Source organism: Bombina bombina, chromosome 4 (genome assembly GCF_027579735.1).
Source record: "Bombina bombina isolate aBomBom1 chromosome 4, aBomBom1.pri, whole genome shotgun sequence".
Taxonomy (NCBI): Eukaryota; Metazoa; Chordata; class Amphibia; order Anura; family Bombinatoridae; genus Bombina; species Bombina bombina.
This window is the reverse complement of record NC_069502.1, coordinates 49,357,472-49,381,824: the sequence shown is the minus strand read 5'-3', so window position 1 is coordinate 49,381,824 and position 24,353 is coordinate 49,357,472. Positions and strand designations below refer to the sequence as shown.

Below are 24,353 nucleotides of genomic sequence, written 5' to 3'. Positions count from 1 at the left end.
CGAATCTGGTTTCCCTCCAACTGACGGCTTGGAGATTGAACGCTTGATTTTATCAAAGCGTGGGTTTTCAGATTCTGTAATAGATACTCTGATTCAGGCTAGAAAGAAAATTTACCATAAAATATGGAAAAAATATATCTGTTGGTGTGAATCTAAAGGATTCCCATGGAACAAGATAAAAATTCCTAAGATTCTATCCTTTCTACAAGAAGGTTTGGAGAAAGGATTATCTGCAAGTTCTCTGAAGGGACAGATCTCTGCTTTATCTGTTTTACTTCACAAAAGACTGGCAGCTGTGCCAGATGTTCAAGCATTTGTTCAGGCTCTGGTTAGGATCAAGCCTGTTTACAGACCTTTGACTCCTCCCTGGAGTCTAAATCTAGTTCTTTCAGTTCTTCAAGGGGTTCCGTTTGAACCCTTACATTCCGTAGATATTAAGTTATTATCTTGGAAAGTTTTGTTTTTGGTTGCAATTTCTTCTGCTAGAAGAGTTTCAGAGTTATCTGCTCTGCAGTGTTCTCCGCCCTATCTGGTGTTCCATGCAGATAAGGTGGTTTTGCGTACTAAGCCTGGTTTTCTTCCGAAAGTTGTTTCCAAAAAAAATATTAACCAGGAGATAGTTGTACCTTCTTTGTGTCCGAATCCAGTTTCAAAGAAGGAACGTTTGTTACACAATTTGGACGTAGTCCGTGCTCTAAAATTCTATTTAGAGGCTACTAAAGATTTCAGACAAACATCTTCCTTGTTTGTTGTTTATTCTGGTAAAAGGAGAGGTCAAAAAGCGACTTCTACCTCTCTTTCCTTTTGGCTTAAAAGCATTATCCGATTGGCTTATGAGACTGCCGGACGGCAGCCTCCTGAAAGAATCACAGCTCACTCCACTAGGGCTGTGGCTTCCACATGGGCCTTCAAGAACGAGGCTTCTGTTGACAAGATATGTAAGGCAGCGACTTGGTCTTCACTGCACACTTTTGCCAAATTTTACAAATTTGATACTTTTGCTTCTTCGGAGGCTATTTTTGGGAGAAAGGTTTTGCAAGCCGTGGTGCCTTCCATTTAGGTGACCTGATTTGCTCCCTCCCTTCATCCGTGTCCTAAAGCTTTGGTATTGGTTCCCACAAGTAAGGATGACGCCGTGGACCGGACACACCAATGTTGGAGAAAACAGAATTTATGCTTACCTGATAAATTACTTTCCCCAACGGTGTGTCCGGTCCACGGCCCGCCCTGGTTTTTTAATCAGGTCTGATGAATTATTTTCTCTAACTACAGTCACCACGGTATCATATGGTTTCTCCTATATATATTTCCTCCTGTCCGTCGGTCGAATGACTGGGGTGGGCGGAGCCTAGGAGGGATCATGTGACCAGCTTTGCTGGGACTCTTTGCCATTTCCTGTTGGGGAAGAGAATATCCCACAAGTAAGGATGACGCCGTGGACCGGACACACCGTTGGAGAAAGTAATTTATCAGGTAAGCATAAATTCTGTTTTCTCTGACTCTGTGATTGATACTATGTGACAGGCTCGTAATTTGTATCTAGAGAGATATATTATAGAGTCTGGAAGACTTATATTTCTTAGTGTCTTTCTCATCTTTTTTCTTGGCATTCTTTTTGAATACCGAGAATTTTACTGTTTCTTCAGGATGGTTTAGATAAAGGTTTGTCCGCAAGTTCCTTGAAAGACAAATCTCTGCTCTTTCTGTTCTTTTTCACAGAAGGTTTGCTAATCTTCCTGATATTTGTTTTGTACAACCTTTGGTTCGTATAAAACCTGTCTTTAAGTCAATTTCTCCTCCTTGGAGTTTGAATTTGGTTCTGGGGGCTCTTCAAGCTCCTCCTTTTGAACCCATGCATTCTTTGGTCGTTATATTACTTTCTTGGAAAGTTTTGTTTCTTTTGGCCATCTCTTCTGCCAGAAGAGTCTCTGAATTATCTACTCTTTTTTTTTTGTGAGTCTCCTTTTCTGATTTTGCATCAGGATAAGGCGGTGCTGCGAACTTCTTTTGAATTTTTTACCTAAGGTTGTGAATTCTAACAACATTAGTAGAGAAATTGTGGTTCCTTCATTATGTCCTGATCCTATGAATTCTAAGGAGAAATCATTGCATTCTTTGGATGCTGTTAGAGCTTTGTAATATTATGTTGAAGCTACTAAGTCTTTCCGAAAGACTTCTAGTCTATTTGTCATCTTTTCCGGTTCTAGAAAGGCCAGAAAGCTTCTGCCATTTCTTTGGCATCTTGGTTGAAATCTTTATTTCATCATGCCTATGTTGAGTCGGGTAACACTCCGCCTCAAAGGATTACAGCTCATTCTACTAGGTCAGTTCTACTTCCTGGGCGTTTAGGAATGAAGCTTTGGTTGATCAGATTTGCAAAGCAGCAACTTGGTCCTCTTTGCATAATTTTACTAAATTCTACCATTTTGATGTGTTTTCTTCTTTTGAAGCAGTTTTTGGTAGAAACGTACTTCAGGCAGTGTTTTCAGTTTGAATCTTCTGCTTATGTTTTTTCATTAAAATTTTATTCTGGGTGTGGATTATTTTCAGCAGGAATTGGCTGTCTTTATTTTATCCCTCCCTCTCTAGTGACTCTTGCGTGGAAAGATCCACATCTTGGGTAATCATTATCCCATACGTCACTAGCTCATGGACTCTTGCTAATTACATGAAAGAAAACATAATTTATGTAAGAACTTACCTGATAAATTCATTTCTTTCATATTAGCAAGAATCCATGAGGCCCGCCCTTTTTTGTGGTGGTTTTGATTTTTTTGTATAAAGCACAATTATTCCAATTCCTTATTTTATATGCTTTCGCACTTTTTTCTTATCACCCCACTTCTTGGCTATTCGTTAAACTGAATTGTGGGTGTGGTGAGGGGTGTATTTATAGGCATTTTAAGGTTTGGGAAACTTTGCCCCTCCTGGTAGGAATGTATATCCCATACGTCACTAGCTCATGGACTCTTGCTAATATGAAAGAAATGAATTTATCAGGTAAGTTCTTACATAAATTATGTTATTCTGGTAAGGTCCGGGTGTACAGGATTTTTTCCTTTCTCCAGGATGGCCGCTAGTTCCTTGAAGGGACAGATTTCGGCTCTGTTATTACACAAGAGGCTCGCTGAGCTTCCTAATATGCAGTCTGTTGTTCAGGCTCTGTCTAGAATCAGGCCTGTGTTTAGACATTCCACTCCTCCTTGGAGTTTAAATTTGGTTCTTAGGTTTTTGCAGAGGGCTCCGTTTGAGCCCATGCATTCAGTTGACATTAAGTTACTGTCTTGGGAGGTTCTTTTTCTACTGGCTATTGCTTTGGCACGCAGATTCTCTGAGATGGCGGCCTTACACTATGCTATTTCCAAACCATTTTCTTTTTCTTTTCAAAATTAGTGATAGTTGCATTGTAACACTGATATCTGTCAGGAATCCCTGAATAACCCTTGCCATGTATATATATATTTTCTTTCCTAACATATGGTGAGTCCACGGCTTGAGAAATTACTGTTGGGAATATCACTCCTGGCCAGCAGGAGGAGGCAAAGAGCACCACAGTTAAACTGCTAAGTATCACTCCCTTACCCACAACCCCCAGTCATTCTCTTTGTTTTTGGTGCATGGTGGAGGTGAAGTTTAGGTGTCTGAAGAAAAATGTTGATTTCATCTACAAGCACGTTTTGGGGTATAGCCGTATTCCACGTCATTCCTTGCAGTCGGTAGTGGTGGCTTTAAAGCAGTTAGGAAAACGCAGTAAGTACCTCTTTACAAGTGCCTTACAATTGCTGCCCTAGTTTAGAAAGCCAGAGTTGGCTACTCTGTTCTTTCTTTTTCAAAGGTCTCTGTAAAGAACTGTGTCCTCTCATACCTAGTAACTTTCTACATGCCTGACAGCGGAGCAGGTAAGTGCTTTTTCTTTCAGTTGGGGAGACCATGCAATTAACAAATTAAAAGACACTGCTTTTTTTATGGAGATATAGATAATCCTGTTGTATGGGTTACACTGGGGCATGAAGCAGGCGCTGTAGCATGTGTGAGACTAACATTTAATAGCTTTTAAAAAGAAACAGTAAAATGTTTTTATTAAGCTTTATTTTCTGACATATTTTACTTGATAAAACACAACAAGTTTAAACTGAAAGTAAGGTTGAATTTTATATTTCAGCAGCTTATTCATTTCCCCTTTGCTTTAAAATAAAACAATGCAACATTTGAAACTGTCAAGTTTGAAAAAACAGATAATTCTGGTACTCTATGTACCAGGAAGTTTTGCCTCTCTGTGTCACAGCAGTAATTTGAGCTTGGCAGCTGCGGTCACATGACCGGCTTTACTTCATAACCTATCTGAGGAAAAAGTTGTTGTTTTTCTCCATTTCTAGGTGATCCGGTCTTAATTGGTAGCGGTAAGGCACCTCAGTAATTGAGGTGTGGGTTTGCCTGAGGGGTATTTTAGAAGTTTATTTGATGGGGTGTGTTTTTTTTTTTTTTTTAAACTTTTCTCACATAATTTTAGTTGGGGATCGATCCTACTTTGAAATAACATTTAAAGTGTATTTTTTCCTTGGCTTATTTTAATTGTATATTAAAATCTTTGAAACTTATCTGCACAAGATTATTTACTGTTTCACAACATGTCTGATATGGAGCAAGAGCTTGCTTCATGCTTATTGTGTTTAGATGCGCAAATTGCAGCTCCTATGCAATTTTGTTCATGTGTCAAGAAAACCATGCAAAATAAAGGTAACATTTTTGAGCCTGTTGTCTCTCGGGATGATGCTGTTAAAATAATATCTGTTTTCTCCTGCTATGTCCCAAGCCTCAATGGTGCCACATGCAGTGCCCTGAGGTTCATCTATAACTCCTAGTGGAGTTTATTTAAAAGCAGAAATTGCTGCCCAGGTGTCTTCAGCGACATTAACTGCCATTCCCAGATTACAGGGAAAACGCAAGAGGAAATCTAGAAATTCAGAAAGTACGGTGCCTGTCCTCGGTTCTGCTTCCCAAGTTGCCCTTTCTCATAAGTCTGATGAGGAAGATACATGTTCCGATGTTCCCTCACAGTGCTCTGAGTTGGGGATCAGGGAGTAGTCTGAGGGTGAAATTTCTGCTTCAGGGAATGTTTTGCCTCAGACAGATTCGGATGCTATGTCATTTAAATTTAAGCTTGAACACCTCCGCCTGTTGCTTAGGGAGGTTTTAGTGATTCTGGATGATTGTGATCCTATTGTGATTCCTCCAGAGAAATTGTGTAAAATGGATAAAAATTTGTAAGTTCCTACTTACACTGATGTTTTTCCGGTTCCTAAGAGAATTTTGGAAATTATTAGTAAGGAATGGGATAGACCAGGTATACCGTTTTCTCCCTCTCCTAATTTTAAGAAAATGTTTCCTATATCCGATACCATTCGGGACTCATGGCAGACGGTCCCTAAGGTAGAGGGAGCCATATCTTCCCTAGCTAAGCGTACTACTATACCTATTGAGGATAGTTGTGCTTTCAAGGACCCTATGGATAAGAAATTAGAGGGTCTACTAAAGAAATTATTTGTTAATCAGGGATTTCTTTTACAACCTACGGCTTGCATTGTTCCAGTAACTACGGCAGCAGCTTTTTGGTTTGAGGCTTTAGAAGAGTCTCTTAAAGTTGAGACTCCATTAGATGACATTCTAGATAGAATTAAGGCTCTTAAGCTAGCTAATCGCTTTTCAAATTGCTAAATTAGCGGCAAAAAATGCAGGATTTGCTATTTTAGCACGTAGAGCATTGTGGCTCAAATCTTGGTCTGCTGATGTGTCATCAAAACATAAGCTTTTAGCTATTCCCTTTAAAGGTAAGACCCTTTTTGGGCCAGAATTGAAGGAGATCATTTCTGATATTACAGGAGGTAAAGGCCATGCCCTACCTCAGGATAGGTCGGTTAAAATGAGGGGTAAACAATAATTTTCGTTCCTTTCGGAATTTTAAAGGAGGACCCCCCGCTTCTTCTTCCACAAAGCAGGAAGGGAATTTTTCCCAATCTAAGTCAGTCTGGAGACCCAATCGGAACTGGAATAAGGGTAAACAATCCAAAAAACCCACTGCTGGTCCTAAGACAGCATGAAGGGGTGGCCCCCGATCCGGGACCGGATCTAGTATGGGGCAGACTCTTTCTTTGCTCAGGTTTGGGCAAGAGATGTTCAGGATTCCTGTGCACTAGAAATAGTGACCCACGGTTATCAATTGGAATTCAAGGATTTTCTCCCAAGACAGAGATTTCATCTTTCAGAATTATCTGCAAACCAGATCGAGAGGCGTTCTTATGCTGTGTAAAAGATCTTTTTACTATGGGAGTAATCTGTCCTGTTCCAAAATTAGAACAGGGACAGCAGGGGTTTTACTCAAACCTATTTGTGGTTCCCAAAAAAGAGGGGACGTTCAGACCCATTTTGGACCTCAACAAATTTCTAAGAGTTCCATCATTCAAGATGGAGACAAATTGATCGATTTTGCCAATGGTTCAGGAGGGTCAATATATGACTACTGTGGATTTGAAGGATGCTTACCTTCATATTCCAATTCACAAAGATCATCATCAGTTTCTAAGGTTTGCCTTCTTGGACAAACATTTTCAGTTTGTGGCTCTTCTTTTCTGGTTGGCTATAGCACCCAGAATCTTCACAAAGGTTCTGGTGTCTCTTTTGGCGGTTCTCAGACCGCAAGGGATAGCGGTGGCGCCTTATCTGGACGATATTTTGATTCAGGCGTCAACATATCATTTGACAAAATCTCACACGGACACAGTGTTGTCTTTTCTGAGAACTCACAGCTGGAAGGTGAACATAGAGAAAAGTTCACTTGTTCCACAGACAAGGGTTCCTTTCTTGGGAACTCTGATAGACTCGGTAGCCATGAAAATATTTCTGACGGAGGTAAGAAAATCAAAGATTTTGAATACTTGCCGAGCACTTCAGTCCATTCCTCGGCCATCAGTGGCTCGGTGTATGGAGGTAATCGGATTAATGGTAGTGGCAATGGACATCCTTCCGTTTGCTCGCTTTCTTCTCAGACCTCTGCAACTGTGCATGCTCGGTCAGTGGAATGGGGATTATGCGGATTTATCTCCAAAGATAATTCTGGATCAAGAGACCAGAAACTCTTCTTTGGTGGTTGTCGCCGGTTCATCTGTCCCAGGGGACTTGTTTCCGCAGACCCTCGTGGGTGATAGTGACAACAGATGCCAGCCTTCTGGGGTGCAGTTTAGAATTCCTTGAAGACTCAGGGTGTTTGGACTCAAGTGGAGTCTCTACTTCCAATCAATATTTTGGAACTGAGGGCAATATTCAATGCTCTTCAGGCATGGCCTCAGTTGGCTTCAGCCAAATTCATCAGATTCCAGTTGGACAACATAACGACTGTGGCATATGTCAATCAGGGGGGAACAAGGAGTTCCTTAGCGATGATAAAAGTATCCAAGATAATCAGTTGGGCAGAGGCCCACTCTTGTCATCTGTCAACAATCTACATCCCAGGGGTAGAGAACTGGGAAGCAGATTTTCTAAGTCGTTAGACTTTTCATCCAGGGGAGTGGGAACTTCACCCGGAGGTATTTGCCTCGTTGATTCACAGATGGGGCAGACCGGAGTTGGATTTGATTGCATCTCGTCAGAATGTTAAGCGTCCAAGATACGGATCCCGGTCAAGGGATCCTCAAGCCGAACTGATAGATGCCTTGACAGTGCCTTGGTTGTTTAGCCTAGCTTATGTGTTTCCGCCGTTTCCTCTCAGAGAGAACTTCAGTGATCCTGATAGCGCCTGTGTGGCCACGCAGGACTTGGTATGCGGATCTAGTGGACATGTCCTCTCTGCCACCGTGGAAACTTTTGTTGAGACAGGACCTTCTCATTCAATGTCCTTTCCAACATCCAAATCTAATTTCCCTGCAACTGACTGTGTGGAGATTGAATGCTTGATTTTATCAAAGCGAGGATTCTCTGATTCAGTTATCATCAATACTTTGATACAGGCTAGAAAGCCTGTCACTAGGAAAATCTATCATAAGATATGGCGTAAATATTTTTATTGGTGTGAATCCAAGGGTTACTCATGGAGTAAAGTTAGGATTCCTAGGATTTTGTCTTTTCTCCAAGAAGGATTGGAGAAAGGGTTATCAGCAAGTTTCTTAAAAGGACAAATTTCAGCTTTGTCAATTCTGTTTCACAAACGTTTGGCAAATGTATCAGATGTTCAGTCTTTTTGTCAGGCTCTATCTAGAATTAAGCCTGTATTTAGACCTATTACTCCTCCTTGGAGTTTGAATTTAGTTCTTCGAGTTCTGCAAGGGGTTCCGTTTGAACCTATGGATTCCATAGATAACTATTATCTTGGAAAGTTCTGTTTTTGGCTGCTATTTCTTCTGCTCAAAGAGTTTCTGAGCTTTCAGCTTTACAATGTGATTTGCCTTATCTCATATTTTATTCTGATAAGATGGTTATACATACCAAACCTGGTTTTCTTCCTAAGGTTGTTTCGAATAAGAATATTACTCAGGAAATTGTTGTTCCTCCTTTGTGTCCTAATGCGTCTGTTACATAACTTGGATGTGGTCCGTGCCTTAACGTTTTTTACTTACAGGCAACTAAGGATTTCCATCAATCATCTTCATTATTCATTGTTTATTCTGGAAAGCGTAGGGGTCAGAAAGCTACGGCTACCTCTTTCTTTTTGGCTGAGAAGTATCTTCCGCCTGGCATATGAGACTGCTGGACAGCAGCCTCCTGAAAGAATTACGGCTCATTCTACTAGGCCTGTGGCTTCCACATGGGCTTTTAAAAACTATGCATCTGTGGAACAGATTTGTAAAGCTGCGACTTGGTGGTCCCTTCACACTTTTTCCAAATTTGATACTTTTGCTTCTTCTGAGGCTATCTTTGGGAGGAAGGTTCTTCAAGCGGTGGTGCCTTCTGTTTATGACTGCCTGTCTTGTCCCTCCCTATTTATCTGTTTCCTCTAGCTTGGGTATTGGTCCCCAACAGTAATTACTCATTTCATTCTCTTGGTATCATTTGTTAAAGGAGCAGCAATGCCCTAAGGGTTTCTAACTGAACACATGGGTGAGCCAATCACAATCGAGATAGGGAGAGAGAGATATATCTCCACCAATCAACAGCTAGAACATAGGTTCTCTGCTGCTCCTGAGCTTGCCAAGATAAACCTTTCAGCAAAGGATAACAAGAGAAGGAAACAAATTAAATAATAGAAGTAAATTGAAAAGTTGTTTAACCCCTTAACGACCAACGACGTATGGGGTACGTCCTGCAAAAAAATGCAGTTAATGACCAAGGACGTACCCCGTACGTCGTTGGTCTTTGAAAGCAGTGGAAGCGATCCTGATCACTTCCAACTGCTTTCATGTTATAGCAGTGATGCCTCGATATTGAGGCATCCTGCTATAACATTTTTTAGCTGTCCGATGCAGAGAGAGCCACCCTGTGGCCCTCTCTGCATCGGCCATCAATGGCCATGTTTGTTGGTGGGTGGGAGCTGATCCAGGAAGGCGGGTGGGCGGCCATCGGTGGGAAGGGGGGCGGGATCGAGTGTGCGCGCGCGCGTGGGCATGTGTGCGCATGTGTGCACGGGAGCGGGTGCGCGCGCGGGGGGGTGGGAAACCTACACTATGGAACATATTTGCGGTACTTGGTGGGAGAGAGGGTGGGAACATTAAACATTTTAACGATCTGGGAGGGTGGGAGGTTGGGGGTTGAGGGGGGGCAGCTACACTACAGAAAATAGCATTTTTAAAATAATAAAATAAAGAATTTGATAAAAAAAACATATTTGATTTCAAACTGGGTACTGTCAGACAGCTGCCAGTACCCAATATGGCGCATAATAAGGCAGAGAGGGGGGTTAGAGAGCTGTTTGGGGGGATCAGGGAGGTTGGGGGCTAAGGGGGGATCCTACAGAGCAGAATTATTATTTTGTTTTTTGTTTAAATCCCAAAAAACTCTTATTTTAGTACTGGCAGACTTACTGCCAGTACTTAAGGTGGCGGGGACAATTGTGGGGTGGGGGAGGGAAGAGAGCTGTTTGGGAGGGATCAGGGGGTGTGATGTGTCATGTGGGAGGTTGATACCTACACTAAAGCTAAAATTAACCCTGAAATGGTGGCAGAATTATACCAAAATGGACCTAGATCAATACTTTGGGTTGTCTACTACATTATACTAAAGCTAAAATTAACCCTACAATCTCCCTACAAGCTCCCTAATTAACCCCTTCAATGCTGGGCATAATACACGTGTGGTGCGCAGTGGCATTTAGCGGCCTTCTAAATACCAAAAAGCAATGCCAAAGCCATATATGTCCACTATTTCTGAACAAAGGGGATCCCAGAGAAGCATTTACAACCATTTATGCCATAATTGCACAAGTTGTTTGTAAATAATTTCAGTGAGAAACCTAAAATTTGTGAAACAGTGAACAATTTTTTTTATTTGAACGCATTTGGTAGTGAAATGGTTGCATGAAATATACTAAAATGGGCCTAGATCAATACTTTGGGATGTCTTCTAAAAAAAAATATATACATGTCAAGGGATATTCAGGTATTCCTGAAAGATATCAGTGTCCCAATGTAACTAGCGGTAATTTTGAAAAAAAGTGGTTTGGAAATAGCAAAGTGCTACTTGTATTTGTTTCCCTATAACTTGCAAAGAACATGTAAACATTGGGTATTTCTAAACTCAGGACAAAATTTAGAAACTATTTAGCATGGGTGTTTTTTGGTGGTTGTAGATGTGTAACAGATTTTGGGGTTCAAAGTTAGAAAAAGTGTTTTTTTTTTCCTCATATAATATATTATATAATTATAAGATATGAAAATAATGGTATCTTTAGAAAGTCCATTTAATGGCGAGAAAAACGCTATATAATATGTGTGGGTACAGTAAATGAGTAAGAGGAAAATTACAGCTAAACACAAACACTGCAGAAATGTAAAAATAGCCTTGGTCCCAAATGGACAGAAAATGGAAAAGTGCTGTGGTCCTTAAGGGGTTAAAATCGTATTCTTTATCTTAATCAGGAAAAAAAAAAATTGGGTTTCGAGTCCCTTTTAAGTACTGGCAGAAAGTCTGTCAGTTCTAAAATAAAAATATATTTTTTCTTCAGTGTAGGATCCCCCCCTCTACCTATTAGCTGCCATCTTAGGTTCTGCCAGTACCCGGTTTGCTATAATTTTCATTTATTTCACACACAAAAAAAATATTCTGTAGTGTATCTGCCCCCCTCATTAACATACCTCCCTCCCTCTAGCCCACTTTACACTAAAAATCTCCTCTCCCTGATTCCCCCTCCTCCCTCCTTCCCACTGCGTCTCCACGTTTTTGTTTTTTTTCCCGTAGCAATGGGCCACCCACCATTGATCGGCACCAAAGCTGTCCAATGCATAGAGGGCCACAGAGTGTCACCCTCTGCATCGGTAACTGCAACTCTATTTCTGCAGTGCCTCACTCATAGGGCATGCAGATATAGTGCAATCTTGCTATTTTTAGCGAGATTGCGGCAGAGAGAAGCCCAGGACTGCAGCGTCCTTAAGGGTTTAACAACCAGCGTCGTACAGGGTACATCGCTGGTCGTTAAGGGGTTAAAGTCGATGTAAAATATCGCTTCCATTTCGGCCTGATTTATAAAAAAAATGGAAAGTCTACCATCAATATGGTCTTTTCCTGTATATCTTTGATTGAATTTTGGATATTTCTCTTGAGCAGTATCAAAAGATTATTGCAGTTTTTATATCTGCAAATTATATTTTAGGTTTGTTTTATATTTACAGTTACTATTTATTTAGTTCCATGGTGTAAAAAAAAAACAACTTTCTGAACATAACCAGCTGCTACTGTTTATCATTCTCCAGTGCATTAGATGTGGCTGTGAGATTTGCACAGACAGAATCAATTTACTGTACTCCCCAGTACCATCATATGTTTAACCACTTAATTGATATTGCTGCGTTTTCTTGTTGAATCTGTTTTGCTCCAGGCTACTGTACTACAATGAAATCTGGTCAAATATAGCAAAGCCCTTGCAATTACACCTGACACCCAGGTCATAGGCCAAACATTAACCTGCAATAATCTTTTTATTTTCCTTTTGGCAAAAGAGTGTGTGTGTGTGTATACCAGACACTGGTAAAGAAGCATAGGAGCTTTGTTTTTGTTTTTTTTGTAGCTGTTTGTTAAATAAAAATGTATAGAATAAAATGAAAATGGCCCTTTACACCGAAGGCTTTTGTTTGTTTTTGAGGCGTGTCACTTTCCTCCAATAAAGTCAGCAAACCGTCCTTTAAAGAGAAATGAAAAACTGTAAATTATAAAATGATTAACGACCAGCAAAATGAACAATATATGCACCTAAAGCAAAGTTACTCACCTTACGTTATTTTCTCTTGTAAGGTGTATCCAGTCCACGGTTCATCCTTTACTTGTGGGATATTCTCCTTCCTAACAGGAAGTGGCAAAGAGAGCACACAGCAGAGCTGTCCATATAGCTCCCACTCTAGCTCCACCCCCCAGTCATTCTCTTTGCCGGCTCTAAGCAATAGGGTCCCTCTCGGAAAGGTAAAGTGAATGTGGTGTTAGATTTGTAGTTTTTTGTTCTACAAGCAAAAGTTTGTTATTTTAAATGGTACCGGTTTGTACTATTTACTCTCTAGCAGAAAAGAGATGAAGATTTCTGCAGGGAGGAAGATGATTTTAGCATGTTGTAACTAAAATCCACTGCTCTTCCCACAGAGGACTGAGGAGTACAGGAAAACCTCAGTTGGGGGGAACGGTTTGCAGGTTAGGCTGCAATAAGGTATATTCAGTCATTTATTTCTAGACAAGACTGTGACAATGCTAGAAAAGGACTGATAAGATCCCCATGAGGGAAGGGTAAGCTTTATTGAGAGACTAAGTATGGAATTGCAAGCTTACATAACAGGGCTAATTTATGCTGGTTGACACTATTTTATGGCAAACGGTTTTTACTGATAAATATCGTTTTTTGAGACACTTTGAAGGTTCCTTTGGGTTTCTTTCAGGGGTTGTTAACCACATGGCTATTATAACACTTAGGAGTGTTTCTTTAGGTCTCACAGCACCGGAGTAAGGTGGGAGGGGCCTAATTTTGCGCCTCAGATGTGCAGTTAGATTGACTAGATCTTCAGGCTGTTTCACATGGAGGGTCCTGCTGCAGTTTGAGGGCCTATAAGAAGCTTTTTTCCCAACAAATCTGGTTCCTAAGGGCAGGTAGGGCCACAGCAGAGCTGTGGCAAGGTGCTGAAGTAGTTTTAACCGGTTGTTAGCTTGCTATTGATCCGTTTTTCTTGCTAGTTGTGCAATCTTACCAATGCTTTAGGTACATACTGTAAAAATTTCGAAAAGTTTGCTTCATTTTTCACTGTTTTGGAAAATTGTGTGCCTTTTTTATCTCTTAAAGGAACAGTAACGTTTTTTGCAAAGTGTGTTTTTACTTGATTAAAGTGATTTCTAAGCCTGTTTGTCTTACTACTAGTCTGTTAAACATGTCTGACACTAAGGAAAATCCTTGTTCAATGTGTTTAGATCCATGGTGGAACCCCCTCTCAGAATGTGTCCCACTTGTACTAATATGTCTATACACTTTAAAGAACATATTGTTGCACTTAAAAATGTGGCCCAAGATGATTCTCAGACAGAAGGTAATGAGGTTAGCCCATTAACCTCTCCCCAAGTGTCACAACCAGTTACGCCCGCTCAAGCGACGCCTAGTACCTCTAGCGCGTCTAACTTTGACCTTGTGTATAAAAATTATGTGTGTAGCGCTAGACAAAAACCCAAATAAGCCTATCTTGTGATACTGTCTCCTTCCTAGACAGTTAATTTAGACAAAAAATAATAATAAAACGGTAAGATGTCGCTAATGGCTTTGGGTTAAATATGGTTCCAATATGATCACCAAATGTGTCTTTGATTATCTATATTCAATAGGGTTTAAAACTTTTAAAGGTAGCCTTAAGGTATGTCGTTTTCAAATAAAATATTTTATAGCAATATCCAATCAGTGCACCTTACACTTATCTAATGTGACCAATACGTTAGACTAGACTTGATTCTTAGATTTAAATAAACATATACTTTATTCTCCACCAATAAAAACAAACAGTTGTCAGACGATTAAAATCTAATAAAAAACAAAAATCATTCATACACACATGCAACCTCAGTTCCCTATCAGACTATTGTGTAGTGTCTATAAGTTATCTAATTGAAATAGCAGCGAATCAAAACCTTCTCCTGTGATATATAGAAACAGATTTTGTTGAGTGTCTATAAGTTTTCTAATTGAAATAGCAGCGAATCAAAACCTTCTCCTGTGATATATAGAAACGAGATATATAATAATGTGCAAAATACATATAATTGTGCAAAAATACAAAAAAGAGGGATGAACCAAACGATAGTGTTATACTTTAAGCCACTTTCGTAACCGGTTCCTCTTATACCCAAATACTCCTTCTTAATGTTTATGTAAACAATGGAAATGTTAAAGGTCTTTCTGTAGAAATCTTCAATAGGTCAAACAGTCTTTCTCATAGGCACCTTTTCAATAAATAATTACGGATCCAATCTCAATTAATAGCTGGGTTAAAATCTGGGTTAAAATTTCAAATTTCACCTCATACAGGTTTTTAGTTAGAGTTCAACTTGATAATATTTCTTTAAAAAGCAATGATTATTCAGCAGGTCAGCTATTTGTAAGCTGGCTCTTACCTGCTTCTTCCTCCAGCGGTGTTGTTTGTGTTATTGTCAGACCGGGAGTCCTCGCGCTCTTCCACTTCAAATGCGCCTCTGACGTCACCGGCTTCTGACAGCTGTTCAAAGGAATGAGAAAATACTTGCGCAAGTATGCCTTTGTGTCCGTTCACCGTTGATATCTCTGCACTTGAGTACTTATCGTACGCAGAGATCTTTGGTTTTTCAGCTTGACAGCTTTTTACTCCCTCCGGATCGTAAGTTTATATTCTTTTGCAGGTATCGCTCACAGCACTTTCTACGCATTTCACCCCTGTTATCCGGGGCTTTCTCAAGATCCTGTGTGTATCGCACCTGCTCATTAAATACCCAGCCTATTCCGGTATTCTCACAGATAGCCTCGTTTCCCTCTTTTAGGTGCCTATTTTAGATGAGATCCTCATGCCTTCATTGTCTGACCACCTCCATTTTTTCTTCTTTTAATCTGTACTCCATACATTGTTCATTTGATTTGATAGTCCCAAAAGTTCAGTGGCTTTTTATTTACTTATTGTTTTTAACTGGAACTCCCTCATGTATAAATTCGTTAAGTGAAAAATTACTTAATATGAAAAAATAAAATTATATATAAAAATTGAACGATATGAAAATTTGAAGTATATGAAAATATACAAAATTAAAATTTAGAATTGCCTAAATCATAATGGTGACTTCTTTTGATGTATCGTTTGTAATCCTAAAAAGTATACTATGTTAAAAAATTTTGCTACATTTATAATTGACACCTAAAAAACAATCTGATATTGAATCGCCCTAAGGATAAAAAAATATACAATGTTAAAGAACTCTCGTAGTGATTTAACCTAATCGGTGGGTGATAGCTACTACCTATTTTTCTATATAACTGGGAATTGGCCCTGGTTGTTTCTATATATATATATATATATATATATATATATATATATATATATATATATATATATATATAGGGGTATGGATGTGGAAGTGGTTTTATTACTAGTCATCAGAAATTTGAGATAATGGAATTTGAAATAATTTAAGGCTATTCTCCTAAGAAGGGGGCGATATCCAGTTCGGAATTTAGTCCATGGGGGTGCAGTGTATTAAAATTATAGATAATTTCAGCCTCTTTTCTAAGTAATTTATTGTTATAATCTCCCCCTCTCCAATTACCTTTTACCTTACAGATTCCCCAAAAACTAAAGTCTTTAAAGTTGTTTTTATGTATGTCCCTAAAATGTTGGTACAAGTGTGTTTCTAATTTTCCCTTTTCATTATTCCATAAATGCTCTCGAATCCGGTCCCTCAGCATCCTGCTGGTCTCGCCTACATAGATTAAATTGCACGTGCACTTTATTATATATACAACTCCTTTACTACTACATCTAATGATCTCCTTTATTTCATATTCATTCTCCACCCCAGGGATTACTAGACTTTTTTTCTTTGTGCTATATTGACAAGATTTACATGTTGTATGTATAAGATCAAAGGATTCTTTCCCTGTACAACATGTAAATCTTGTCAATATAGCACAAAGAAAAAAAGTCTAGTAATCCCTGGGGTGGAGAATGAATATTAAATAAAGGAGATCATATTTTTTTATCCTTAGGGCGATTCAATATCAGATTGTTTTTTAGGTGCCAATTATAAATGTAGCAAAATTTTTTAACATACTATACTTTTTAGGATTACAAACGATACATCAAAAGAAGCCACTATTATGATTTAGGCAATTCTAAATTTTAATTTTGTATATTTTCATATACTTCAAATTTTCATATCGTTCAATTTTTATATATAATTTTATTTTTTCATATTAAGTAATTTTTCACTTAACGAATTTATACATGAGGGAGTTCCAGTTAAAAACAATAAGTAAATAAAAAGCCACTGAACTTTTGGGACTATCAAATCAAATGAACAATGTATGGAGTACAGATTAAAGGAAGAAAAAATGGAGGTGGTCAGACAATAAAGGCATGAGGATCTCATCTAAAATAGGCACCTAAAAGAGGGAAACGAGGCTATCTGTGAGAATACCGGAACAGGCTGGGTATTTAATGAGCAGGTGCGATACACACAGGATCTTGAGAAAACCCCGGATAACAGGGGTGAAACGCGTAGAAAGTGCTGTGAGCGATACCTGTAAAAGAATATAAACTTACGATCCGGAGGGAGTAAAAAGCTGTCAAGCTGAAAAACCAAAGATCTCTGCGTACGATAAGTACTCAAGTGCAGAGATATCAACGGTGAACGGACACAAAGGCATACTTGCGCAAGTATTTTCTCATTCCTTTGAACAGCTGTCAGAAGCCGGTGACGTCAGAGGCGCATTTGAAGTGGAAGAGCGCGAGGACTCCCGGTCTGACAATAACACAAACAACACCGCTGGAGGAAGAAGCAGGTAAGAGCCAGCTTACAAATAGCTGACCTGCTGAATAATCATTGCTTTTTAAAGAAATATTATCAAGTTGAACTCTAACTAAAAAACCTGTATGAGGTGAAATTTGAAATTTTAACCCAGATTTTAACCCAGCTATTAATTGAGATTGGATCCGTAATTATTTATTGAAAAGGTGCCTATGAGAAAGACTGTTTGACCTATTGAAGATTTCTACAGAAAGACCTTTTAACATTTCCATTGTTTACATAAACATTAAGAAGGAGTATTTGGGTATAAGAGGAACCGGTTACGAAAGTGGCTTAAAGTATAACACTATCGTTTGGTTCATCCCTCTTTTTTGTATTTTTGCACAATTATTTTTGCACAATTATATGTATTTTGCACATTATTATATATCTCTTGTTTCTATATATCACAGGAGAAGGTTTTGATTCACTGCTATTTCAATTAGAAAACTTATAGACACTCAACAAAATCTGTTTCTATATATCACAGGAGAAGGTTTTGATTCGCTGCTATTTCAATTAGATAACTTATAGACACTACACAATAGTCTGATAGGGAACTGAGGTTGCATGTGTGTATGAATAATTTTTGTTTTTTATTAGATTTTAATCGTCTGACAACTGTTTGTTTTTATTGGTGGAGAATAAAGTATATGTTTATTTAAATCTAACAATCAAGTCTAGTCTAACGTATTGGTCACATTAGATAAGTGTAAGGTGCACTGATTGGATATTGCTATAAAATATTTTATTTGAAAACGACATACCTTAAGGCTACCTTTAAAAGTTTTAAACCCTATTGAATATAGATAATCAAAGAGACATTTGGTGATCATATTGGAACCATATTTAACCCAAAGCTATTAGCGCCATCTTACCGTTTTTATTATTAACTCTTTTACCTTACAAGACTTGACGGCAGTTATGGATAATACCCTCTCAGTGTTTCTATCTAAACTGCCCGTGTTACCTGCAAAGCGTGATAGCTCTGTTTTAAGAAAAGATTATGAGCATTCTGACGCTTTAGTAGCCGTATCCGATATACACTCACAACACTCTGAAATGGGGGCGAGGGATGTGCTGTCTGAGGGAGGAATTTCCGAGTCGGGAAAGGTTGCTCCTCAGGCAGACTCGGTTACGTTGGCTTTTAAATTTAAACTAGAACACCTCCGCTTAATGCTCAGGGAGGTATTAGTTACTCTGGATGACTGCAACCCTTTGGTGGTTCCAGAGAAATTGTTTAAAATGGACAAGTACCTAGAAGTTCCTGTTTACACTGATGTGTTCCCGGTCCCTAAGAGGATTGCGGATATAGTAACTAAGGAGTGGTATAGACCAGGTATTCAGTTTGTCCCCCCTCCTATTTTTAAGAAAATGTTCCCCATATCTGACACCACGTGGGACTCGTGGCAGACGGTCCCTAAGGTGGAGGGGGCTGTTTCTTCACTTGCTAAACGCACAACCATACCAATTGAGGACAGTTGTGCTTTTAAAGACCCTATGGATAAAAAATTAGAGGGTTTACTTAAGAAAATTTTTGTTCATCAAGGTTTTCTTCTCCAACCTATAGCATGCATTGTTCCTGTAACTACTGCAGCTGCTTTCTGGTTCGAGGCGCTGGAAGATGCAGTCCAGACGGAGACCTCATATGAGGACATTATAGATAGAATTAAGGCTCTTAAGCTGGCTAATTCTTTTATCACAGACGCGCTTTCCAACTTGCAAAGTTAGTGGCAAAAAATTCAGGTTTCGCCATTTTAGCGCGCAGGGCGTTATGGCTAAAGTCCTGGTCGGCCGATGTGTCGTCAAAATCCAAACTATTGAACATCCCTTTCAAAGGAAAGACCCTCTTTGGGCCTGAATTGAAAGAGATTATTTCAGAAATCACTGGGGGGAAAAGGCCATGCTCTCCCCCAGGACAAGTCTTTCATGACGAAGAACAAACAAAATAATTTTCGTTCCTTTCGGAATTTCAGGAGCAGTCTCGCTTCATCTTCCCCTGCTGCAAAGCAAGAGGGTAATACTTCACAACCCAGGGCAGCCTGGAAACCTTACCATGGCTGGAACAAGGGTAACAGACCAAGAAGCCTGCAGCTGCCTCCAAGACAGCATGATGGGGTAGCCCCAGATCCGGGACCGGATCTAGTAGGAGGCAGACTCTCTCTCTTCGCTCAGGCCTGGGCAAGAGATGTACACGATCCCTGGGCATTAGAGATTGTATCCCAGGGATATCTTCTAGAATTCAAGGACTCCCCTCGTCTGTCTACAGACCAGACAAAGAAAGAGGCGTTCTTGCGCTGTGTGGAAGACCTTCATACAATGGGAGTGATCCACCCAGTTCCAATTGTGGAACAAGGGCTGGGTTTTTACTCAAACCTGTTTGTGGTTCCCAAAAAAGAACGAACTTTCAGACCAATCCTGGATCTCAAAATTCTAAACAAATTCCTCAGAGTCCCATCATTCAAGATGGAGACCATTCGGACAATCTTACCAATGATCCAGGAGGGTCAATATATGACTACCGTGGATCTAAAGGATGCGTATCTGCACATTCCTATCCACAAAAGATCATCACCAGTTTCTCAGGTCCGCCTTTCTGGACAAGCATTATCAGTTTTTGGCTTTTCCTTTCGGGTTGGCCACTGCTCCCAGAATTTTCACAAAGGTGCTAGGGTCCCTCCTGGCGGTTCTAAGACCGCGGGGCATAGCAGTGGCGCCTTACCTAGACGACATCTTAATTCAGGCGTCTACTTTCCAAAGAACCAAGTCTCACACGGAAATTGTATTGGCCTTTCTGAGGTCTCACGGGTCGAAGGTGAGCATCAAAAAGAGTTCTCTCTCCCCCTCACAAGAGTTCCATTCCTAGGAACCCTAATAGACTCGATAGAAATTAAAATATTTCTGACGGAGTTCAGAAAGTTAAAACTCTTAACTACTTGCCGAGCTCTTCATTCCATTCCTCTGCCGCCTGTAGCTCAGTGCATGGAGACAATCGGACTAATGGTAGCGGCAATGGACATAGTCCCTTTTGCACGGATACACCTCAGAGCACTGCAACTATGCATGCTCAAACAGTGGAATGGGGATTATGCAGATTTGTCTCCTCAAATACAGTTGGACCAGGGGACCAGAGATTCTCTTCTCTGGTGGTTGTCTCAGGATCACCTGTCTCAGGGAATGTGTTTACGCAGACCAGAGTGGATCATCGTAACGACCGATGCCAGTCTGTTGTGCTGGGGTGCAGTCTGGGACTCCCTGAAAGCTCAGGGCTTATGGTTTCGGCAAGAAGCTCTTCTCCCGATAAACATTCTGGAACTGAGTGCGATATTCAACGCTCTTCAGGCATGGCCTCAGCTAGCTGCGGCCAAATTCATCAGATTTCAGTCGGACAACATCACGACTGTAGCTTACATCAACCATCAAGGGGGAACAAGGAGTCCCCTAGCAATGATGGAAGTAACCAAAATAATCAGGTGGGCGGAGGATCACTCTTGCCACCTCTCAGCAATTCACATCCCAGGAGTAGACAACTGGGAGGCGGATTTTCTAAGTCGTCATCCGGGGAGTGGGAACTCCACCCGGAGGTGTTTGCACAGCTGACTCAGCTATGGGGCACTCCAGAATTGGATCTGATGGTGTCCCGTCAGAACACCAAACTTCCTCTTTACGGGTCCAGTTCCCGGGATCCCCAGGCGGTGTTGATAGATGCTCTAGCAGCGCCTTGGTCCTTCAATCTGGCCTATGTGTTTCCACCATTTCCTCTCCTTCTTCGTTTTGGTTACCAAAATCAAGCAGGAGAGGGCGTCGGTGATAGCGCCTGCGTGGCCACGCAGGACCTGGTATGCAGACCTAGTGGACATGTCATCCGTTCCACCATGGACTCTGCCAATGAGGCAGGACCTTCTACTTCAAGGTCCTTTCAAACATCCAAATCTAATTTCTTTGCATCTGACTGCTTGGAGATTGAACGCCTAATTCTATCTAAGCGTGGTTTCTCTGAGTCGGTTATCGATACCCTGATTCAGGCTAGAAAGCCTGTCACCAGGAAAATCTACCATAAGATTTGGCGAAAATATCTTTGTTGGTGCGAATCCAAGGGCTACTCATGGAGTAAGATTAGGATTCCCAGGATATTGTCTTTTCTCCAAGATGGATTGGAGAAAGGATTGTCAGCTTGTTCCTTAAAAGGACAGATATCTGCTTTGTCTATTCTTTTACACAAACGTCTGGCGGAGGTACCAGACGTTCAAGCGTTTACTCAGGCTTTAGTCAGAATCAAGCCTGTTTATAGACCTGTGGCTCCGCCATGGAGTCTGAATTTAGTTCTTTCATTTCTGCAAGGGGTTCCGTTTGAATCTTTACATTCCATAGATATTAAGCTTCTATCTTGGAAAGTTTTGTTTTTGGTAGCTATCTCTTCTGCGCGAAGAGTTTCAGAGTTATCTGCTTTACAGTGTGACTCACCTTACTTGGTGTTCCATGCAGATAAGGTAGTTTTGCATACCAAACCTGGTTTTCTTCCTAAGGTTGTGTCTAATAAGAATATTAACCAGGAAATTGTTGTTCCTTCTCTGTGTCCTAATCCTTCTTCGAAGTAGGAACGTCTGTTACACAATCTTGATGTGGTTTGTGCTTTAAAGATTTATTTACAAGCAACTAAGGATTTCAGACAAACAACTTCATTGTTTGTTATCTATTCTGGTAAGAGGAGAGGTCAGAAGGCGACTGCTACCTCTCTTTCCTTTTGGCTGAAAAGCATCATCCGTCTGGCCTATGAGACTGCTGGCCAGCAGCCTCCTGAAAAAAATTACTGCTCATTCTACTAGAGCAGTGGCTTCCACATGGGCTTTTAAAAATGAGGCTTCTGTTGAACAGATTTGTAAGGCAGCGACTTGGTCTTCGCTGCATACTTTTTCCAAATTCGATACTTTTGCTTCTTCTGAGGCTATTTTTGGGGGAGAGATTTTACAAGCAGTGGTGCCTTCCGTTTAAGGTACCTGTCTTGTTCCCTCCCTTCATCCATGTCCTAAAGCTTTGGTATTGGTATCCCACAAGTAAAGGATGAACCCGTGGACTGGATACACCTTACAAGAGAAAACAGAATTTATGCTTACCTGATAAATTACTTTCTCTTGTGGTATATCCAGTCCATGTCCTGCCCTGTCATTTTAAGACAGGTGGTTTTTATTTTTAAACTACAGTTACCACTGCACCCTATGGTTTCTCCTTTTTCTTCCTAACCTTCGGTCGAATGACTGGGGGGTGGAGCTAGAGGGGGAGCAATATGGACAGCTCTGCTGTGTGCTCTCTTTGCAACTTCCTGTTAGGAAGGAGAATATCCCACAAGTAAAGGATGAACCCGTGGACTGGATACACCACAAGAGAGAGTAATTTATCAGGTAAGCATAAATTCTGTTTTACTATGGTTTTCACTTTTTTTATATAATTCAGCCTCATAGATGCCCGTACATTTTTTTTTTTTTTTTTAATATAAAAATGGGATTAAAATGTATTTAAAAACTTAATCATTTCTTTTGATAAAATCATTGCATGCATGTTTATCACATTTAATACAGTTTCAAACTGACTGCACTGTATACGGCCATGTAACTGTCACCTTGTCATCTTCCCTCTGTTCTCAGTACCTGGAGCTTCGGTTCAGTAAAGCTGTACGTATCTGTGGGACGGTGACCTTCATATTCCAGATGGTGAGTACTGTACGCAGAAGAAGTTCTAGTATGAAATACATTTAATTAGTTTGTAGTAAAAAGTTTACTCAGTCCTTGTTCACTACCTGCAATTAATGCCCTGGTAAAACGTTGCTACTACTTTGCAGTTTTGAAAAGCTGGAATGAGGAAACTCAATATTTTTTTTTTTTTTTTTTTTGGAGGGTGCTTGTCCCTAGTCCTACATAGAATCTTAGCATGGGTCCCATTTTGACTAGTTTCAACTGTACTTTAAAGGAAGTGTTATTTAACCCTTTGGCTGCTAAGCCACTTCCCTCCCGGGTGCTAAGGTGGTTTTGAGCTTTTTGTTGCAGTTCAGGTTTAAACAATTTTAGAAGTAAAATTTGTGTGAATAAACTATACAAACTATATTTCTTTTACAAGATATGACGAGTCCACGGATTTCATCCTTACTTATGGGATATCGCCTCCCCCTCCAGTCATTCTCTTTGCCTGTTTTAGTGATAGGAAGAGGCAGAGTGAGGTGTTGGTTATAGATTCTTCAATCAAGTGTTTATTATTTTGTATGTAATACCATAGTGTTACTTTGTTATGGGGTGTAGCCTAGACCAAATCAGTCTCTTCCATATCATAAGAGAAGCATTTGGTGGCTTTTAGGCCGTGGGAACTTGTGGGACATTTTTCTCACTGCGTCTCCCATAGATTGTATGCTGCCCTGTTTGTAAAGGATCTGAGGGAGAAAATGCTCAGTACCTTTTGTTTTCCACAGGCCAATGTGAAGGGAAGAAGAGAACTTCACAAGCCGGGTGAGATGCCTTGCAGCCTTCTAAAGATAAGTGCTATGCTTTATTTCTGGTAAAAAACCCTCTGGTAGCTCAGAAAAGAGTCAGACAAGCTGGGAAACATGGGTATCAATCTTGGGGACTCCCTATATATGTACACAGAAAGGAGCTGGCACTTTTATTGAGAACGTATCCCTGAATTGGTGGTTAGTTTTTCTTGAGCACCCTTGTATTTGGAAGCAACATGGCTTCACTATGTATGGACTACGGTGACTTTTACTTCCTTTCTCAGCGACAGGGAGGGTTCTCCTACCTCGCTAGAACTGTTTGTTATCTGTGACAAATTTTATGTACCGGACTCCCGATAGTAATATAAAATCTGTGGGAGTAGAAATTAGCCTGCTTGTGCGAAGTCGCCAGGGATAAGGGGTTAAGGCTGTTTCTAAATGAATGAACTGTCCCCTTTCCTAAGTGGTACTCCTGTTTGCTACGACTTCTTTGCTAGTTAAATCGACAGGGGGTCTTAAGTTGATTTGGGGATTTTCTCAAATGTTATGTTGGTTTACATTTTTAGCCGCATGGGTGCTTAACGTTACGCCCACGATGGGCGGAGCTTTGATTCGTGCCTTTATGTGCGCGCCATTGCTTGTGTATGGTTTCTCTGCGGTTCCGGTTTGTCTACACCCACGATGGGCGGAG

The 24,353-nt window shown here is 40.3% G+C and overlaps 1 protein-coding gene across 1 annotated transcript in view; it reads left to right on the top strand.

Moving 5' to 3' along the window:
* The window catches only part of LOC128656839 (sodium-dependent multivitamin transporter), a 339,096-nt gene that overhangs the window by 106,227 nt on the left and 208,516 nt on the right, over positions 1 to 24,353 (top strand). The window contains exon 4 of the mRNA XM_053711005.1: positions 22,827 to 22,892. Coding sequence (XP_053566980.1) covers positions 22,827 to 22,892 — 66 coding nt within the window. The remainder of the gene's footprint in view (positions 1 to 22,826; positions 22,893 to 24,353) is intronic.